This window comes from Natator depressus, chromosome 14 (assembly GCF_965152275.1).
Source record: "Natator depressus isolate rNatDep1 chromosome 14, rNatDep2.hap1, whole genome shotgun sequence".
In the NCBI taxonomy this organism is placed as follows: domain Eukaryota; kingdom Metazoa; phylum Chordata; order Testudines; family Cheloniidae; genus Natator; species Natator depressus.
Window position 1 is genome coordinate 47,601,921 of NC_134247.1, and position 21,333 is coordinate 47,623,253.

A 21,333-nucleotide genomic window follows, 5' to 3' on the forward strand; every position below is an offset into this window, starting at 1 on the left:
TGAGCTATTACTAGCGGGGTGGGACCTTTTGTAGTGATAATCAAGGTGGGCCATTTCCAGCAGTTGACAAGGGGGGGTGGGGGAGGAATAAACTCTCCTGCTGATAATAGCTCACCTCACCTGATCACTCTGGTTACTGTGTGTCTGGCAACACCCCTTGTTTCCTGTTCTCTGGGTATATAAATCTCCCCCCTGTATTTTCCACTGCATGCATCCGATGAAGTGAGCTGTAGCTCATGAAAGCTTATGCTCAAATAAATCGGTTAGTCTCTAAGGTGCCACAAGTCCTCCTTTTCTTTTTGCGGATACAGACTAACACGGCTGCTGCTCTGAAATATATCCTAACAGTCTCTCTGCTGCTAGGTCCGGGGTCCCATGCTCTGGGGGTCTGTTCCTGATGAAGAGCTGGAGGCAGAATCTTCTCCAACCTTTGCTGCAAAGCAGAGAGAGAAGAAAATCGTCCAGAGGCGGCTTTAGCTGGGGGGATCCCAGCTAGAGAAGGCGGATGGGAATTCAGCTCCCCCTGCCATGCCCCCTGTGGACCCCAAACTGTGCTCTGCACAAACCCCCCCGGCCCTGACAGTGGGACAATGGACAGGCCTCCAGGAGAGAGCGTAACACCCCTACGCAGCCCCAGGTACCGGCCTGCACTCCCACCCCGAGAGCCGCGCTAAGGGGTACCCAGTGCATGCTGGGACACTGGCTGAGCTCTGCCCTCAGAGGTGACCTGTGGATGCTGTACCAGCCCTTTGGGGTTCCCTTGGTTTGGGCGAAGGCAGCGCGTGTGTCAGAGAATCCCGGGTAGCCGGGGAAAGGCGACGGCTGGGGACGGCCTCGCAGATTCCCACACGCCGAGGAATTGTCAGACCCAGAGTAACCAGCGATCGGGGCCCATCTCCAGTCACTTCTGGGCTCCCTCCTCCCCTCATGGGGAACCCCCGCACCCAGAATGCACTGGGGCCTCTGGGCCCCGTACCCAGGATTTACTCACTGGCTGCTGGAGCGTAGCCGGGTTTGCGAGGGCCTGAAACACAAGCAGAGAATGAGGGTCAGTGCAGGGGTAACCCCTCCCCCGCGGAGACCCCAACCTCCCTCCCCTGGACACAGGGCTCCCCGCCACCCCAAATGCACCTCATCCAGGCCAGCCCGAGCCCAGTGCCCCCACCCCAGCAGGGCACACGGCGCCTAGCCAACGAGAGAGCCCACTCTGCCCCCAGCAGGGCTGGGCTATGGTGATCAGCCCTGCCCCATGGCCCTGCCCCACCTCTCCTTGGGGGGCAGTGGGAGGAGCCATTCCCCCTTGGGCTGGCTGGGCTGCCCCACTCCCCAGACATCCCCACATCACGGCTCCACGGGGACCGGCTCTTACCTGCTGATCTTCTCCTCCACAGGATGACGCCGGCCCCTACGGCTCCAGCCAGAACCAGCACGGCCAGGACGATGGCGGCCAGGACCCCGGGGGTCAGGGGGCCCTTCTTCCCAGGGGCTGTGGGATGAAGAAGGGCCCAGGTCACCGAAGGGAGCAGCTGCTGGGGCATCCTCCTGGGGCAGCCGCAGGCCTTTGCCTTGAACGTCTCCCCAAGGGCGTCTGCAGAGACCTGGCCTCCGGGGGTGGGGAAAGGCTGAGCTGGGAGGTGGACGAGGATGGGGCACAGAGGGCAGGTGCTCTACCGGGCACTGCCAGCCACACACGCCACGCAGCAACCAGGCCCTTCCCTCATAACGACATCAGTCCGTGGAACTCACGGTCACTGGATGCCACCACGGCCAGAAACTTAATGAGATTCTCTGAGGGATTGGCCATTTCTGTGAGTCACATGAATGCCCAGAACTAGACGAGTTCACACTGACGATGGGCAGGGATATTGACCTTCCTGTAGCAGGGTCACACCCCACCTCTGTAATTCCCATGGGCTGTGCCCCCAACCCCTGGGCCCTGCCATTCACCCCACCCTTACCCCAGACGAGTGTGGGCTCCGGCAGGCTGCTGTGCTCCACCCGGCAGGCGTAGCGGTGCCCGTCCTCCTGCTCTGGGGAGATCTCCAGGGACGACTGCATGTAATAGGTGCCGTCGGCATTGGGCAGGATCCCGCTGGAGTCCTTCTCCGCCAGGATGTCTTCTCCGTCCCGCACCCAGGAGACGTGGATGGGACACGGGTAAAAGCCCCTGGCATGGCAGCAGAGGGTGATGGAGCCGTCGGGAGAGTCTGTGTGGGAAACCGAGACCTCGGGGGACACTGTGGGGGAGACACAGTGCGTGAGCCACATGCCAGGGGCTGGGACCATGTAACAGACAACAGGTAGAGGCCCTGCAGCGTCTCATAGACTTTAAGCTCAGAAGGGACCATTGTGATCATCTAGTCCGACCCCCTGCACATCGCAGGCCACAGCCCTTCACCCACCCACTCCTGTAACAGACCCGAACCTCTGGCTGGGTTACTGACAGCCTCGAACCGTGGGTTAAAGAGGTCAAGTGACAGAACATTTCTCCATTCACTCTAGTTTAAACCTGCAAGTGACCCGTGCCCCATGCTGCAGAGGAAACAAAACCCCACCAGGGTCTCTGCCAATGTAACCCAAGGGAAAATTCCTTCCCGACCCCAAATCTGGTGATTGGTTAGACCCTGAGCATGTGGGTGAGACCCGCCAGCCAGACACCTGGGAGAGAATTCCCGTAGTAACTCCCCAGCCCTCCCCAGCCAGTGCCCCATCACCGGCCCTTGGAGATTTTTGCTATTAGCAGTCGCCGATTGGCCATATGCCCCCCTGTAGGCAGTCTCATGATACCATCCCCTCCATAAACTCACCAAGCTCAGTCCTGGAGCCAGTTTGGTGTTTTTCCCCCACTGCTCCCCTCGGGAGGCTGCTCCAGAACTTCACCCCTCTGATGGTTAGAAACCTTCGCCTAATTTCAAGCCTAACTTGTTGATGGCCAGTTTGAATCCATTTGTTCTTGTGTCCACATTGGCACTTAACTTAAATATCTCCCTCAGCCTTTGTTAAATCAGATTTGCCCTCAGCCTGCATTTCGTCAGGCTAAACAAGCCAAGCCCTTTGAGTGTCCTCTCGTAAGGCAGGTTTTTCATTCCTCGGATCATCCTAGTAGCCCTTCTCTGTTCCAGTTTGAATTTGAGTAGTCAGGTGTGTGAGAGACCTGGTCTGCACCTGTTTACACTGATCTGTAAATGGAGCCAGTTAATCTAGTGTAAATCCCCTCTGCAGACTCACTCAAACGGCTCACATTGGTATAACTGAACTGGGTGGTTGCCAGAACAGGCCTGGGCCTGGGTCTCCTTCGCTGCCCGCGATCCCGCGCTGTAACACGGCTACGCCCTGGCAGGTTGTCACTGGGCCGTCCAAACACACGTGTGCTATTTAGGGGCTAAGGGCCAGATTTCCAAATGCCCCTCGGTGCCTAACCCCGGTGAGCTCATGGGGAGCCAGGCACCTCCAATCGGAAATCCCAGCTGGCCCCTGTCTTCATTGTCAGGTGCTTAAATCTCTTTGTCACACGGCCCTGAGTCTCTGTCCCCGTCCATGTCTCTGCCCTCGACTGCGGAGGTGCCAGCGCTGGGCACAAGAACCTCAAAACAAGTTTTTTCTTTGTATAATGATACATCTCCTTCCCCCACCCCGCCTCCTTCACACTCACAAAGGGCTGGGCCTTTTCCAGACCGAACTTGGCAAAATTAATCAACTCAGCCCAGAGCTGGGATGTTTCAGCCCGAAAAGGTAAGCCTGAGGGAGCTGGAAGCCAACGGGAAAGGCCCTGCAGAACGGAGACACCCAGGCAGCCAGAACCGGCTAATAACCCGTCTGCTCTAATAACAACCTGTAGCTCTCGTCTAGCGCTTGTCATCGGTTGATCTCAAAGCACTTTACAAAGGAGGTCATTGTCCTCATTATGCAGAGGGGGAAACTGAGGCACAGAGAGGCGGCATGACTGGACCCCTGTCACCCAGCAGGCCAGTGGCAGAGCTGGGATTAAAACCGAGGTGTCCTGAGTCCCAGTCCGGTGCATTATCCACTAGGCCACACTGCCCCTTCTGGACATACCTATATCCCATTGGTGTCACTGCACCCCATCGCCCACTCCTCATGACAGATCCCTGCTGCTCACTCACCCTGCTGCTCCAGCACCGCCCTTCCCCGCTGCACCAGGCTCCGTAGGGTCCCCAGGCACTCGGACCGCAGGTAGTGCTGGACGTACTGAGTCCAAGTCTTGCCTGTCTCCCAGCGCTGCTTCTGGAGGAAGGCCGGCTGCACGGCCGCGACCCACGTCCCTGTCTGGGCGTCAAAGCTGATGAAGTCCCCCCCGTCGTAGGCGTACTGGAACCTCGGGTCCACGGGTGTCTGGCCACTCAGGGCACAGCCCACGTGAATCTGCTCAGTGTGAATCCCTGCGGGGGAGGGAGAGAGCTCAGACCATGCACTGAGAGCTGGGAAATGTGTCTGTAGGGCAGGTGGGGGCAGAGGGGGGCTCGGCCGGACGGTGACACCAGGGCACTGAGATCAGGGAAATGTGTCTGTATGTGGGTGGGGTCAGAGGGGCACTTTACTGTCACTGACCATGTGGCTGGCCTCATGCTGAGCTAGTGAACAATCCCAGAGGACGCTGAGAAGCAGGAGGGGTCAGAGCAGACCCACGGGAAGGACTGAGGTGTTGGGATCCTGCCGGACAGTTACTGAGCTCCTGGAGTCTCTCCTCCAGTGAACAAGCCATACTGGCTGAGATCAAGGTCTGACAGTGGCCAACACCAGAGATTCAGGGGGAGTGAACAGAACAGGGCAATTTGAAGTGATCCACCCGTCTTCCGGCAGGTGGAGGTCTAGGGACACCCAGAGCATGGGGTTGTGTCCCGGACCATCCTGGCTAATGTCCATTGATGGACATGTCCTCCAGGAACTTATCTAATTCTTTTTTTAACCCAGGTATACTTTTGGTCTTCACAACATCCCCTGCCAACGAGTTCCACAGGGTGACTGTGCATAGCGTGAAAAAGTATTTACAAACAAGAGGAACAGACCTGCTGCCTATTCATTCCATCAGGAGATCCCTGGCTTTTTATTGTGGGAAAAGGTAAAGAACTCTTCTCTATTCACTTTCCCCACACCAGTCATCATTTTATAGACCAGGGGTGGCCAACCTGAGCCTGAGAAGGAGCCAGAATGTACCAATGTTCATTGCCAAAGAGCCACAGTAATACGTCAGCAGCCCCCCACCAGCTCCCCCCACCCGCTCCCAGCACCTCCCGCCCACCGGCAGCCCTGCGGATCAGCGCCTCCCCGCACCTCCCAATCAGCTGTTTAGTGGGGTGCAGGAGGCTTTGGGGGGGGGAGGAGCGAGGGCACGGCAGGCTCAGGGGAGGGGGCAGGAAGGGGTGGAGTGGGGGCAGGCCTGTGGCAGAGCTGGGGTTGAGCAGTGAGCACCCACCGACACATCGGAAAGTTGGCACCTGTAGCTCCAGCCCCGGAGTCGGTGCCTAGACAAGGAGCCGCATCTTAACCTCTGAAGAGCCCATGTGGCTCCGGAGCCCCAGGTTGGCCACCCCTGGTATAGACTCTGTCATATCCCCCCTTAGTCGTCTATTTTCTCAGCTCAACAGCCCTAATCTTTTTCGTCTCTCCTCAAATGGAAGCCGTTCCATACCCATGATTATCTTTCAGAGTAACAGCCGTGTTAGTCTGTATTCGCAAAAAGAAAAGGAGGACTTGTGGCACCTTAGAGACTAACCAATTTATTTGAGCATGAGCTTTCGTGGGCTACAGCTCACTTCATCGGATGCATGCTGTGGAAATCGCACAAGACATTTTATACACAGACACCATGAAACAATGCCTCCTCCCACCCCACTCTCCTGCTGGTAATAGCTTATCTAAAGTGATCATCAAGTTGGGCCATTTCCAGCACAAATCCAGGTTTTCTCACCCTCCGCCCTCCCACAAACAAACTCACTCTCTTGCTGTGAAGACAGTGGTCACTTTGGATGGGCTATTACCAGCAAGAGAGTGGTGGACTTTCTGAAAAAGGTGGAATTTCTGAAAAATTTCCTTCCCATGGAAACCTCCCATTTCCGACTTTCCTTTTGATCGGGAATGAAACCACTTCTGGGAATGTGAAATTTTCTGAGGGAAGAAAACTCCATTTTCCAGCCAGCTCTGGTTTGGGCCTCACCTAGCACAGCAAGGCCCCAATCCCCAGTGGGAGTGATTTTGAGGGGGCAGCTCTCACGTGTCCATTAATAACAAGAACGCTCAGACACTCACCGCCCGTCTGGTTGTGCAGCTGCATCCACCTCCTGGTCTCAAGTTTAATGCGCTCCTCGTACCCCCAGAACTCCTGGGTCTTTTCCTGGAGATACTCAGCGCCCACGGCCTGTGCTGCCCATGTCTGGGAGGGTCTGAGCTCTCTCGTGGCACTGCTGTAATACGCGATCTGAACGTCATCCAGTTTGGAAATCATGAAGTAGTGATGAGTCCCATCTTCATGGGTGACGGCTGTGACTAGCACGGCCAGGCTGTGGCGCCCTAAAGCAACAGCAGAGAGGCTGAGTGAACCAGCGATTTCCCTCCCTTGCTCAGGGGACACCAGAGTCACCCAGTGGGGACCAGCAGTGACGAAGTGGGAATGTTGTTAATCTTTTCTCTGAATACTGTGTGTCTGCCTCAGTTTCCCCTATGCATTTCTTAAGTATCTAGGTGGGAGGATAAGGGGGTGGGATTGTTGCAGAGCCCTAGAGGGCCAGTGTGAGGGTGTCTGCACAGAGAATGGCCGACACCCTGTCTCTTGGCCACTGATGGCCTGGGCCCCTCCCCGACAAGGTGCCAACTGAAGGTGTTGGAGAACAAAGAGATCAGGCGGCCTCCTGCCCTGCCCGGGGAACAAGACAAAGGCCAGAGGAGGGGCTGGAGTGGGTTTCAGTTTGGAGCTGGCTGGGAAAAAGGACAGAAGCCCAGACCGGAGTCTGGGCTCCCTGCCCCCCAAGATGGACCTGACTGAGGGGGTCCTGTTGTCTGTACCTACAAGCTCTGTTTTGGACTGTGTGTCACGGAGTCCCTGGGCGATGCTCTGGAACTGCTCCCCATGAAGCCAGGCAGGACTCTGGGGAAGTCTCCTCCCTGGGAGCAGCCTGTCTGCAGGACACACAGCTCACCCGGCTTCCCCCTTCCTGGGTCTGACCCCGGAGCCTTCAGCCTCCTCTGCCCCTCCGTGCACTTCCCACAGCGAGTCCACTCAGGCGGGGTCCTGGGGAAGCCAGAGGGCCCTGCCCCGCAACTCCACAGTCAGACGGGACTCTCAGCCACCCAGTAAAACAGAGGTTATTAAACGACAGGAACAAGGTCTAACACAGAGCTTGTAGGTGCAGAGAACAGGACCCCTCAGCTGGTCCATTTTGGGGGGCAGTGAGCCAGACAACCCCGTCTGCCCTTCACTCCATGTCCCCAGCCAGCCCCAAACTGAAAAACCCTCCAGCCCCTCCTCCTCTGGGCTTTGCCCCTTTCCCGGGCCAGGAGGTCACCTGATCTCTTTGTCTCCAACCCTTTAGCTCTCACTTGCAGGGGGGAAGGGCCCAGGCCATCAGGTGCCAGGAAACCGCGTGTCGGCCATTCTCTGTGTCCAGACCCCTGCACACACCTGCCCTCTAGGGCTCTGCAAGGATCATACACCCCTATCCCACCACCTAGATACTTAAGAACTGCATAGGGGAAACTGAGGCACCCCCACACTATTCAGAGGAACCATTAAGAACAGTCCCACTTTGTCACACTGTGTTCCTATCATCTAATAAACCTCTGTTTTACTGGCTGGCTAAGAGTCCCGGGGAATCGCGGGAAGTGGGGGGTGCAGGGCCCTGACTCCCCCACACTCCATGACACCTCCCACTCCCAGCCATGTCCCCCTGCCCTCAGCCCCATCCTGGGTGAGGGACTGAGCTGCAGGGGAATCAGGACTGGCGATCTCTCAGCCTGTGCCTCTGAAAGCCAGCGGCTTGTATGGTGGAAGGGGCAGACATTGGTGGGGGGGTAGCTTCCCCCAAACAACTGCCCCCCACCAGGCAAATGCCCTCAGGCTGGGAGGGGTGGATGTGCAAAGTGCTTACAGCGGAATCTGGGGTGTTTGTAGCGTGTGTGCATTTCTGGGGTGTTTGGTGAGCATGTGGGGTGTGTTCCTGTGATATGTGTGTGTGTGGTCTGCGTGTGTATACACATGTGTGCTGGGGGTGTATGCATGTGGGGTGTGTAATGTACTTTGTTTTCAGTTTTAATTGACTTTTTACTGAAAAATTCCCGGGTTTGACAGAAGCCGTTATTTGGTGTTAACTAATTTTTCACCCCAATTTTGGCTCACTCAGGCCCACGGAAATACTGATTGTGGTAAGAAAATCCAACCCGTGACAGCAGGTCGATGTGTTTGTGTGAATAATGAATTAGTCTAAGTGTCAATGCGAGGCTGCCTGTTAACCTAAGGCAATGGAGAGGAAGTTACACACACACACGACACACACACGTGTGTACATACCATTAAATGCAGTTCCTGAAATAAACCACAACATTGAACTACTTTCACTTTCACTACTCAGACTTTTCCCTCTTTGTTGCTTTTTTTCTGCCCTCCCGTCCCCCAGTATTAACCCGGAGATTGCCCCGGAAAACTGGGCAGTTAATAGCCAGTGCTGGTTTTCACCCACTTTTTAAAAGTTTTGTAATTAGCACTGATAAATTCCCAGGAACTTTTAAACAAATTAAAACCTGAAAACAAAGGACCTGGGGCGTGTGGAGTGCATGTGGGTATGCAGAGGTGATGCGTCGGGGGGGGGGGGGGGGAACACACAGGGTCAGGTGCCCCCAGATTTCTGCCAGGGTTTATGTGCCCGGCCCTGAACCCCACTGCATACCACCAGAACCTCTACATTGTGCCCCCCCACTATCAACAGTTATGTGCCCTGGCTGGTGGGGTTCACACGCCCCTTCCCAGGAACTAAACAGGCCAGTCCTGCAGGGATGTGGGGCTCTCAGGGGGCCAATCAAGCAGTTCCCCCCCCATTTCTGTGCCAGAGGTAGGGGACAACAAGCCCACCCCACCCTGCAGGGAAAGCAGCCCCCAGAGTTTCCCTGAGGGTGTCTGCCACGCAGCGTGGCCTGGGGCGGGGAGATGGCTGGTGTAGACAGGCTGCAGGAGAGGGCAGGACTCTCCTTTGCTGCTGGAAACATAATTTGCTTCTTTTGTTTCCACCTTACCTGAGACTGGTGCCCCCTGCTCCCCAGCTGAGCTACTGCACGGCGGTGCTGGAGCCAGGGAACTAGGGGTAACGGGAGCTCACCCACTTCTCATTGGTGACATGGAGTTTTGCTGAGGTTAGGTGACCCACCGCTGTATTTACCACTACCCCACTGCCCGCGAGGGTCGCTGGGCCGCTCCTCCTCTGCTCCCGTAGTGCGGGCTGGCTCCTCTCCCTGCGCTCAGTCACCCTGGTTTGACATCGCCCCTAGGGGCTGGGGGTTGGTGTGACAAAGCGGGATTGTTCTTAATGTTTCCTCTGAATACTGTGGGGGTGCCTCAGTTTCCCCTAGGCAGTTCTTAAGTATCTAGGGGGTGGGGTGAGGGTGTATGATCGTTGCAGAGCCCTAGAGGGCAGGTGTGTGCAGGGGTCTGGACACAGAGAATGGCCGACACCCTGTTCCCTGGCCACTGATGGCCTGGCCCTTCCCCCCTGCAAGGTGAGAGCTAAAGGGTTGGAGAACAAAGGAATCCGGTGACCTCCTGGCCCGGGTGTCACGGAGTGTGGGGGAGTCCAGGCCCTGCACCCCTCTTCCTGGGATTCACTGAGACTCTCAGCCAGCCAGTAAAACAGAAGGTTTATTGGACAACAGGAACACAGTCCAAAACAGAGCTTGTGGGTACACCCAGGACCCCTCAGTCAAGTCCTTCTGGGGGAGCAGGGAGCTCAGACCCCAGCCCTGGGGTTCCCGGTGTTCCTCCACCCAGCCCCAAACTGAAACTAAACCCACCGAGCAGGTTCCCTGCTGCAGCCTCCCTCCACATTCCTGGGCAGAGGTGTCACCTCCCCCTCCCCCTCCTGGCTCAGGTGACAGGCTCTCAGGTCTCCCGTCCCCAGGGCACATTCCCAGGTCAACACTCCCCCCTCCCTGCTGCGTCACATCCTCACATCTCTCCCCCCTTCGAGACTGAACTGAGCGGGGTCACTGTGACCAGTGACCTGGGGAAGTTCGGGGCCCCCTCTCCGGGACAGCGCATCCGCTATCAGGTTGGCACTTCCCTTCACGTGGACCACGTCCATGTCGTAATCCTGCAGGAGCAGGCTCCACCTCAGGAGCTTGGCGTTGGCTCCTTTCATCTGGTGCAGCCAGGTCAGGGGAGAATGGTCGGTGTACACGGTGAAGTGTCGCCCGAAGAGATAGGGCTCTAGTTTCTTGAGGGCCCACACCATGGCCAGGCACTCCTTCTCGATGGCCGCGTAGTGTTGCTCCCGGGGTAGCAACTTCTTGCTCAGGTACACGATGGGGTGTCTCTCCCCCTTTTCATCCTCCTGCATTAACACCGCCCCCAGTCCCGTGTCGGAGGCGTCGGTGAACACCACAAAGGGCTTGTCAAAGTCTGGGTTTGCTAGAACTGGGCCACTGACCAGAGCCTCCTTCAGCGCCCGGAAAGCCTCCTGGCACTGCTCGGTCCAGACCACCTTGTCTGGCTTCCCCTTCTTGCATAGCTCAGTGATGGGGGTGGCTATGGCGCTAAAGAGGGGCACAAATCTTCGGTAGTATCCTGCCATCCCAATAAAGGCTTGGACCTGCTTTTTGGTGTGGGGAGCGGGCCAGTCTCTGATCACCTCCACCTTGGCCGGTTCCGGCTTTAGGCGGCCGCTCCCCACCCGATGGCCCAGGTAAGATACTTCAGCCATCCCCACCTTGCACTTCTCCGCTTTGACAGTCAGCCCAGCCCCCTGGAGTCGGTCCAGCACTTGTCTAACCTGGGACACGTGGTCCTCCCAGGTCTGGCTAAAGACACAGATGTCGTCAATATACGCCACGGCAAAACTCTCCATCCCCCTCAGGAGCTGGTCCACCAGGCGCTGGAAGGTGGCCGGCGCTCCCTTGAGGCCGAAAGGCAGGGTCAGAAACTCATAGAGCCCCAGAGGGGTGATAAAGGCCGATTTCAGCCGGGCATCTGCATCCAGCGGCACTTGCCAGTAGCCCTTTGTAAGGTCCATGGTGGTAAGGTACCGAGCTCCTCCCAGCTTGTCTAGGAGCTCGTCCGGCCTGGGCATGGGGTAGGCATCCGATACAGTGATGGCATTGAGCTTCCGATAGTCCACACAGAACCGGACTGACCCATCCTTTTTGGGGACCAGCACCACCGGCGAGGCCCAAGGGCTGGCCGATGGCTGGATCACCCCCAAAGCCAGCATGTCCCGGACCTCTCTTTCCAGGTCCTGAGCAGTTTTCCCTGTGACTCGGAAGGGGGAGCATCTTATCGGCGGGTGCGACCCTGTCTGCACCCGGTGGACAGTCAGATTAGTGCGTCCAGGCTGGTTGGAAAACAGCTGTCGGTACGGATGCAGCACCCCCCTGACCTCAGCTTGCTGGGCAGGGGTGAGCTGATCCGAGAGGGGGATTGTTTCCAGGGGGGAACCAGCTCTGGTCCCAGGGAATAGATCTACTAAAGGGTCATCTCCCTGCTCCTCCCACTGACCACACACAGCTAACACCACATTCCCCCTGGCATAATATGGCTTCATCATATTCACATGGTACACCCGGCGGTGGTGGGCCCGGTTCGACAGCTCCACCACATAGTGTACCTCATTGAGCTGCTTGACGACCTTGAACGGGCCCTCCCAGGCGGCCTGTAGTTTGTTCTTTCTCACGGGGATGAGAACCATCACCTGATCCCCGGTGGCGTAGGCACGGGCCCGCGCCGTGCAGTCATACCAGACCTTCTGCTTCCTCTGGGCTCTGGCCAGATTCTCCCTGGCCAGGCCCATGAGTTCAGCCAGTCTCTCTCGGAAGGTCAGGACATACTCCACCACTGACTCTCCATCGGGAGTGGCCTTCCCCTCCCACTCGTCTCTCATCAGGTCCAGGGGGCCCCTCACCCTCCTGCCATATAACAGTTCGAACGGGGAAAATCCGGTAGACTCCTGGGGCACCTCCCTGTACGCGAACAGCAGGTGAGGTAAGTACTTGTCCCAATCCTGCGGGTGCTGGTTCATAAAGGTTTTCAGCATCATCTTTAGCGTCCCGTTAAACCTCTCCACCAGCCCATTGGACTGGGGGTGATACGCTGAGGCCCAGTCATGCCGGACCCCACATTTCTCCCACAAGCACCGGAGCAGGGCCGACATGAAGTTGGAGCCTTGGTCTGTCAAGACTTCCCTGGGGAACCCCACTCGGCTGAAAATGGTCAGGAGCGCATCTGCCACGGTGTCTGCTTCAATGGAAGCTAAGGGCACTGCCTCGGGGTAGCGGGTGGCGAAATCTACCACCACCAGAATGTATTTCTTCCCCGACCGGGTCGTCTTGCTGAGAGGCCCCACGATGTCCATGGCCATCTTCTGGAAAGGCTCCTCTATGATGGGCAAAGGTCTCAACGCCGCTTTCCCCTTGTCCCGGGCCTTCCCCACCCTCTGACAGGGGTCACAGGATCGGCAATACTGCCGGACGGTGGTAAAGACCCCGGGCCAGTAAAAGTTCTGTAGCAACCTCTGCCGGGTGCGCCGGATTCCCTGGTGCCCTGCGAGGGGGATGTCATGGGCCAGGGACAGGAGCTTGCGGCGGTACTTCTGGGGGACCACCAGCTGCCTCCTGATCCCACAGGACTCCCCTTCCCCTGGGGGAGCCCATTCTCGGTACAGGAACCCCTTCTCCCACAGGAACCTCTCCTGGCAGCCTCTCCTCATGGTCCGTCCCTCACTGAGGTCGGCCAGGTCCCTGAGCTTCTGCAAGGAGGGATCTTTCCTCAACTCGGCCTGGAACTCAGCGGCTGGGGAAGGGATGGGGCCCGGTTCCCCCTCCGTGGCCAGGTCTGAGGCTGCAGCCTCTCTGAGCCGTGCCCCTCGGCGCTCCCTCCCCACCCGAGTAGGGTCTCGCGCCTCCAGTGTGGTACCCTCCCCAGGGTCAGGTCGCAGTGCCCCTCGCCGGCTCTGGCTACGGGTCACAACCAGGGCGGTCTGGGGGTCGCTTGGCCAGTCCTCTAGGTCTCCCCCCATCAAAACTTCAGTGGGCAAATGGTGGTGTACCCCCACATCCTTGGGGCCCTCCTTGGTCCCCCATTTCAGGTGTACCCTTGCCACGGGCACCTTAAATGGGGTCCCGCCCACCCCCGTCAGGGTCAGGTAGGTGTTGGGCACCACCCGATCTGGGGCCACCACCTCGGGCCGGGCCAGCGTCACCTCCGCGCCCGTATCCCAGTATCCATTGACCTTCCTCCCATCCACCTCCAGGGGAACAAGGCACTCTCTCCGGAGGGACAGCCCCGCACCCACCCTGTAAACCGAGCACCCTGAGTCCAGAGCCTCCAGCCCTCTGGCGGGGCTGGCTGGGGGTACTCTTCCCTCCTGAGCAGGTGGCAAACTGGTAGCCCCCCTTTCCTGGGTCGCCTGCCCCTGGTCCAGCTGAGTCCCTACCCAGTTAACCCTGGGTAGGTTGGGTCTGCTCAGTTTGTCCCTGAGCCCGGGGCACTGGGCCCGTACGTGGCCTCTCTGGCCACAGTGATAGCAGCTCAGGTCACGTTGGTCCCCTCGAACGGGTCGGAGGGGCCCGACACCAGGCGTTCCCCTTTGGAGGGGGTTCTCCCTATTTCCCCGCTGGGAGGCCCCATGGTGACTCTCTCTCTGCATCGGGGGGGGCCTGTTCTTTTGGGACTCCTCCCGGCTACCCCCTGACCGGCTGTTCACAAACTCGTCGGCCAGCTGCCCTGCATGCTGGGGGTTCGCGAGCTTTTTGTCCACCAGCCACAGCCTCAGGTCGGAAGGGCACTGTTCATACAGGTGCTCCAGTACGAACAGGTCAAGCAGGTCCTCTTTAGTTTGGGCCCCCGCTGTCCACTTGCGGGCATATCCCTGCATCCTGTTGACCAGTTGTAGGTAGGTGACCTCAGGCGTTTTATGCTGACCCCGGAACCTTCTCCGGTACATCTCGGGGGTCAGCCCGAACTCACGGAGCAGGGCCTGTTTGAACAGTTCATAGTCCCCTGCCTCTGCCCCTGTCATCCGGCTGTAGACCTCCACGGCTTTGGGGTCCAGTAAGGGGGTGAGGAACTGGAGCCTGTCTGCAGGGTCAACCCTGTGCATCTCACAGGCATTCTCAAAGGCCGTCAGGAAGCTATCTATGTCCTCCCCCTCCTTCCGCTGGGCCAGGAAGCACTTATCAAAGCTCCTTGCAGTCTTGGGTCCCCCCTCACTCACCGCAGCCGGGGCCCCACTGCTCCTCAGCCTGGCCAGCTCCAGTTCATGCTGTCTTTGTTTCTCCTTCTCCTGCTGCTCATGTTGACGTTCCCTCTCCTTCTCCTGACGCTCCCTCTCCTTCTCCTGACGCTCCCTCTCCTTCTCCTCCTGCTCATGTTGACGTTGTTTCTCCTCATGTTGACGTTGTTTTTCATGATCCTCCAGCTCCCTCAATTTCCTCTCCCTCTCCCATTCCAGCCGCATCCGCTCCAGGGATGGGGAGCTCCGCTGGGAGGATCCCCTGCTGGCTGCTGGGGTCAGGGGGCCCTCGGTATTCGCTGGGCTTCCCACAACCCCTCCCCCAGGCATAGGTAGGAAGGGTCTCGGGGTGTCCTGGGCAGCAGTCTGACCCCTCCCAGCCTGGTCAGGCCCCAGGGCCCATGCTGCATCCCCCGGGCGGCTTCCCTCCGGGACAGGGATCGGGTCATCCAAGCGATCCCTCTCCTCCAACTGGGCAATCAGCTGTTGTTTGGTGGACCTCCCGACGCGCAGCCCCCTCTGCCTGCACAGCTCCACCAGGTCGCTCTTAAGGCGTTTAGCGTACATCTCCCGGCTGGCCACTCGCAGGCCGGGCAGCTTCCCACGGTTTCCAGGGAGAACCCCTAGTGTGCCAGTCCTTCTTGAGGTCACCACCTCTTTGCCAGGGTCGAGCTGCAGACTCCTCCGCCCCTGGGACCGCTCGCTGCAATCCCCCGGGGGACCCTGTTACTGCAAAAGTCCTTCTCTCTGGTCACACACTCCCAGGGGTTAACCGCCCCCTGAAACCGTCTCTCTCTGAATCTTCAGCACACCTGGTCCCCGTCAATCCCCCTTCGTTTTACTGTTCCCCAGTCACTTACTGCAGGAAGCGCCGTTCACGGGGTGCTGTAGATCCCACCTCTGCCACCAGTTGTCACGGAGTGTGGGGGAGTCCAGGCCCTGCACCCCTCTTCCTGGGATTCACTGAGACTCTCAGCCAGCCAGTAACACAGACGGTTTATTGGACAACAGGAACACAGTCCAAAACAGAGCTTGTGGGAACACCCAGGACCCCTCAGTCAAGTCCTTCTGGGGGAGCAGGGAGCTCAGACCCCAGCCCTGGGGTTCCCTGCGTTCCTCCACCCAGCCCCAAACTGAAACTAAACCCACCCAGCAGGTTCCCTGCTGCAGCCTCCGTCCACATTCCTGGGCAGAGGTGTCACCTCCCCCTCCCCCTCCTGGCTCAGGTGACAGGCTCTCAGGTCTCCCGTCCCCAGGGCACATTCCCAGGTCAACACTCCCCCCTCCCTGCTGCGTCACATCGTCACACCGGGAAATGGACAAAGCCCAGAGGAGGGGGGGCTGGAGGGAGAGTCAGTTTGGGGCTGGCTGGGGATGAGGAGTGAAGTGCGGACATGGTTGTCTGGCTCACTGTCCCCCAAAATGGACCCAGCTGAGGGGTCCTGTTCTCTGCACCTACAAGCTTTGGTTTAGACCATGTTCCTGTCGTCTGATAAACCTTCTGTGTTACTGGCTGGCTGAGAGTCCCGTCTGACTGCGGAGTTGGGGGGCAGGACCCTCTGGCTTCCCCAGGACCCCACCTGGGCGGACTCGCTGTGGGAAGCGCACAGAGGGCAGAGGATGCTGAAGGCTCCGGGGTCAGACCCAGGAAGGGGGAAGCCGTGTGAGCTGTGTGTCCTGCAGACAGGCTGCTCCCAGAGAGGAGACTTCCCCAGAGTCCTGACTGGCTTCGTAGGGAGCAGTTCCCGAGCATCGCCCGGGGACTCCGTGACAACTGGTGGCAGAGGTGGGATGTACTGCACCCCATGGATGGCGCTTCCTGCAGTAAGTGACTGGGGAGCTGTAAAACAAAGGGGGATTGACAAGGACCAGACGTGCTGAAGGCTCAGAGAGGAGCGGTTTCGGGGGGCGGTTAACCCCTGGGAGTGTGTGACAAGCGAGAAGGACTGTGCAGTATTGGGGTCCCCCTGGGGACTGCGGTGAGCAGTCTCAGGGGCAGAGGAGCCTGCCGCTTGGTCCTGGCAAAGAGGTGGTGACCTCGAGAAGGGCTGGCACACTAGGGGTTCTCCCTGGAGACCGTGGGGAGCTGAGAGCACACAGGCCTGTGAGTCCACTTAAGAAGGACATTGTAACCCTGTGCAGAAAGAAAGTGTTGAGCATTGGAAAGTTCACCAAAGCACAGTTAATCGTGCAGCTGGAGGAGGATGACCGCTCTAAGGAACAGATTCCTGACCCCAAATGGGGCTATAGCAGGATCTGGGAGCAGCTGGAGTAGGAGCCAGGCATCCCCAAGACTCCTATCCCCGACCAGACGAGGGTCTTCACGATCGGGTTCCCCATCCGGGGATCGGAGATGGATGGGATTGGAGCTGAGTCCGAGAGAGCAAGAGGACTGTGAGAGACAGCGAGAGCCCGAGAAAGAGCTGCAGAAGCAGCAGCTGCATGAACTGGCGGTGGGGGAGCGGAGAGGCCTAGGGGACCCCCCAGGGGTGAGTGGGGATAGACCCCGGGGGGCCAGTTCCGCAGGGAACCTCGAGACTAAATTGCTGCCCCTGGTTAAGGAGTGGGGGATGTGGATGCCACCTCACTGCCTTTGAGCAGGCTGGAGATTTGAACCAGGGGGACCCTGCGGAAAAGCCCCGGTGTCTAGCTCCCTTGCTGGGTCCCAAGGCCACAGACTCCGTCAGCCAGATGGGTGGGGAGGTGGACAGGCTCCCACTCCTGACCCCGACCTATATGTCTGTGTGGAGTTTCCTGGGGTCGGGCCCCTCGGACCCCCAGTGGGAGCGGAAGGTGACGGTCAATGGGGAGACATTCCTGGGGTGGCGAGACCCTGGGACAGAGAGAACTGTTGTCAGGCCCCCGGTGGTGCAGCCTCAGATGCTGAGGGGCTGTGTGAGCTGGGTGAGGGTCCCAGGGACGAAGCCCCTCGCCCTGCCTATGGCCCAGATCCCTGTGCAGACCCAGGAGGGATGGGGCTGGCTGGTTGTTGGGGTTCTCCAGGATACCAGCTGTGAGACCCCGTTGGGGAGTGACTGTGTCTCTTTGGGACAGGATCCAGGCCCTGCTCCGGTAACGGCCGAAGGTTTGAATTTGAATCCAGGGAACGAATCGGCAGAGAGGGAAATGGTCTGTGAAAATGCAGAAGACCTGGCTGGCAGGGGGAGACAAAGGCAGGGCAGGGGATCTGTTGGGAGTGGCAAGGTGCTTGGTAAGGAAAGTTTGGATGAGCCTAGGCAGCCTTGTGAGCTGATGGCTGTGTCTAGTCAGCAGGGTGGGAAGGCGAGGAGAGTGGAAGATGAGTGTCCCTGGACCTTACCTGTTAGCTGGGTGGAGAATTGGGACAGGGAAGGAAACGTGCTTGTGTCTGTCAGGGGTATTGACTTGCCTGTGGAGGGAGCTACCCCGGTCTCTAAGCAGTTGTCTGTGACCAGCCTTGTGTGCTGGGACCAGGGGAATGAGATCCCAAGCTGTGTGTCTGGTAAAGGAGAAAGTGTGTCCGGCCTCTGGATGGGCCAGAGGTGATTCTGGATGTAAGTGAGACCCAGAAAGAGTCTGTTGTTGCTCAGGAAAGTGTTCCTCTAGAGCAAGCCCTCGGTGAAGAGGGTAAGGGCAGAATTTCTGGGAGGGGTGAATTGTTGCATAGAAAAGCCCTCCGGAAAGGAATCCTCACGGAGTCTTTGCAAGCAGTTTACTGCAACTGAAGGGTGTGAAAGTGATTTAATCAAGAAAGTTTCAGTTCCTAACGGCCAGAAATGTTCTGTTGTGAATGGATCCACTGACTTTCCTGTTGAAAGATCCAGTGTGGATAGCTTCGAGAAGGTCTCAGATGGAGTGAAAGCTGTTAAGAAAGTTAAACAGTCCTCTAACCAAGTGGCTGTGTTTGGCCAGCTTGTTGGGGAGACAAGGTTGTTGAGAAAGGGATGTCTCCATGCTAGTTCTGTAAGTGAACAGTATGTGGCCCAGGTCAAGATGGGGGCTCTTAACCTAGAGAGCCCGAATCGCAGCCCTCCAGACTGGAGCACTCGGAGAAGACCTGATCCCAGTTTGACCCCTGGGGTTTTGGGGTGGCCAAAGGGCACAGGCCGCATAAACCTTCCCACATGTGGCCTGTGAGTGCTATCGACCACCCCCGACCTAAGGGAGGGCGTGAAACTGGAAGGGCCTGGTGTAACTCCTACCAAGGAATGGGAGAGATGCTGGGGCATCCATGAGAACGTTGGTGGCTTCGAACTTCCCCAGGTCACCGGCTAAAGTGACCCCGCTCAGTTCAGTCTCGAAGGGGGGAGAAGTGAAGTGCAGACGGGGTTGTCTGACTCACTGCCCCCCAAAATGGACCCAGCTGAGGGGTCTGGTTCTCTGCACCTACAAGCTCTGTGTTAGACCATGTTCCTGTCGTCTAATAAACCTTCTGTTTTACTGGCTGGCTGAGAGTCACGTCTGACTGCGGAGTTGGGGTACAGGACCCTCTGGCCCCCCCAGGACCCTGCCCGGGCGGACTCGCTGTGGGAAGCGCACGGAGGGGCAGAGGAGGCTGGAGGCTCCGGGGTCAGACCCAGGAAGGTGGAGCCGGGTGAGCTGTGTGTCCTGCAGACAGGCTGCTCCCAGAAAGGGGGCTCCCCCAGAGTCCTGACTGGCTTCATAGGGAGCAGTTCCAGAGCATTGCCCGGGGACTCTGTGACAGGTGGTTCTTGGGCTGGCGTGTTGGGGATTTCTGGCAGAGCCCCCCAGGAAGGATGGGGGGATGCGGCTCAGGCCCATGGAGGAGACAGAGCCGAGGGGCTGGACAGTTGTAGATTTTAAGGCCAGAAGGGACCATACATTATGTGAACTAGAGCAGCACCTAGGCACCTCCATCCTGGCCCAGGACCCGGCTGCCCAGGTCTGTACAAACACAGAACAACCCAAGGAGCCCACCCCCAGTGGCCGCCCAATGGGGTGCCCCCCCGCCATCCCCACCCCCAGCTGGAAACTAGCCGTTTTAATGCCCCGGGGCCAGCAAGCGTCTTTGTGCCCCCTACCCATTTTTTTCATCATACTTCCACCCCATTTTTCCGCTCCTGCACCTCTGCACCCTGGGCGGTTACTCCCCTCGCCTTGTCGCGCCCGCCCCCCATTACCGGTAATCGGCATTAATCCGTCTATCGGCGCGGCTGCTGGCGGGGGCTGCCTTCAGAGCTGGGCGGCCAGAGAGCGGCGGCTGCTGGCCAGGGCATTGGTGTTGGCGGTGGCATGGGAGGACTAGTTATTGAATCCTGTCCCCACCCCCAATTCCCGCTCTATTTTTATCCTGCGCCAGCTATCACAGCACCGGGTCATGTGGGACCCCCAGGATCCCAGTTTGCTCACACCCCCGCCCTGCCCCCTGAGAACCTCTTGCACCCCCAGAGGGTCGCGCCCCCCAGTTTGCGCCCCCCCGTGTCAGAGGGGGATGCCCGGCCTGCCACGGAGACACCCCCAGCCGGGGCTCACCCTGCCCCCCCAGCCCCCTGGTACTCACCGCCCGCCGCGGCTGGAGCCAGGAGCGCCCCGCAGAGCGCCAGGAGCAGCCCCCAGGCCATGGGTCCTGGCCGGGGGGCGGGGAATGGGCGCCTGTATAAGACAAAGCCCCGAATATCCGGACGTGGGGACAGGAGAACCGGGCAGATGGACCTGCTGTGTCACTATCACTTTCCAAAGTGTGGCAGCTGCCTGTGGCCATCCAATCAGGACGCAGGCAGAGGTTGTTCATCATCGGTAACCAGGCAGAACTAGCGGTGTGCGGTTACAGAACACAAACAGCCCATGACTGCAGGCCCATGGTGCTCCCCCGCCTGGCCCGCCCCATGCCCTGGGGGTGCGAAGGGCCGGGACCGCGCTGCGGGTGGGGCGGGGCGGGGACTGCAGGGCCTGGCGGAGCCTGGGGAGCTGGGCAGGGGGGGGCTGGACCCGCTCTGGGGCAGGGCACCGGGCGTGGGTACCATGGGGCACAGGCACAAAGGGGGTAAAGGGGCCAGGAGCGACTCCCGGCTGGGAAGGAGACGAAGGTTTTGGACCCTCCGAGGGGCGAGGCTGGAGCAACCCCCATAGCAGCTGCGGGGCACAAACAATCCCTTCATTTTTACATAGAGCTGGACAACTATATCCGGGGGACTGCCTGATGGGGTTGCTTGTGATGGTGGGTCCAGGCTCAGCAGCCCTGGGGCCCACTTCCCGTTTATGAAACCAGAACCTAACACTCATGCTTCAGGGCTTCAGCCAGCCACTGGCAGGGGTCAGGAAGGGATTCCCCCCTACCTCCCCAACAAAATAATGTGTTGTGGGATTGTTTGTGTTTTATCTCCTCCCTCTGCAGCGTCAGGGCCGGCCCCGGCTGGAGATGGGACCTGGGCGGGGAGAGCCAGGCGCTGAGGGGGCACCCAGCATTATCTCACCCACGGGTGTGGCTGGCTGGTCCTTGGGCCCATGCGCAGGGTGTAGCCAGTGGTGAGCTGGAGCCGGTTCACACCGGTTCAGGCAAACCAGTTGTTAAATTTTGAAGCCAGTTTAGAACCAGTTGTTAAAGGGGTGGGCAAACTCCGTCCTGTCTGTCCCGCCCGAGCTCTCAGCTGGGGAGTCTCCCCTGAGAATTTTTACTCACCCGGCGGCACTCCGGCGGCGGGTCCTTCAGTGCCACCGAAGACCCGGAGTGACTGAAGAAACCAGTTCTTCAGCTTCTGGCAGCTCATCGCTGGGTGTAGCTGATCGCTGTGGGTAGGCTCAGGGGGAATTCCCTCCGCCCCCGGTCAGACTGGCAGTGACTTGGGGGTTCTCACCTTCCCCTGCAGCCTGGGGGCGGGTCACTGGCCAGGATTATCTGGGTGTCTCTCACTTAACTCTCTCCTCAGGGGGACTGAGTCATCTATCTGCCGCC

At 58.8% G+C, this 21,333-nt stretch overlaps 1 protein-coding gene across 1 annotated transcript; it reads right to left on the reverse strand.

Annotated features, from left to right (window-relative positions):
- Positions 1 to 301: 301 nt before the first annotated feature.
- Positions 302 to 20,117, reverse strand: LOC141997995 (class I histocompatibility antigen, F10 alpha chain-like). Its single transcript, XM_074970599.1, has 7 exons — positions 19,942 to 20,117; positions 6,268 to 6,528; positions 4,125 to 4,400; positions 1,959 to 2,237; positions 1,370 to 1,486; positions 992 to 1,024; positions 302 to 433 (listed from the first exon to the last, which is right to left on the reverse strand). The coding sequence occupies exons 1-7, from the start codon at positions 20,000 to 20,002 to the stop codon at positions 360 to 362; spliced, it is 1,101 nt and encodes a 366-aa protein (XP_074826700.1). The 5' UTR covers positions 20,003 to 20,117; the 3' UTR covers positions 302 to 359.
- Between the last annotated feature and the right edge of the window lie 1,216 nt (positions 20,118 to 21,333).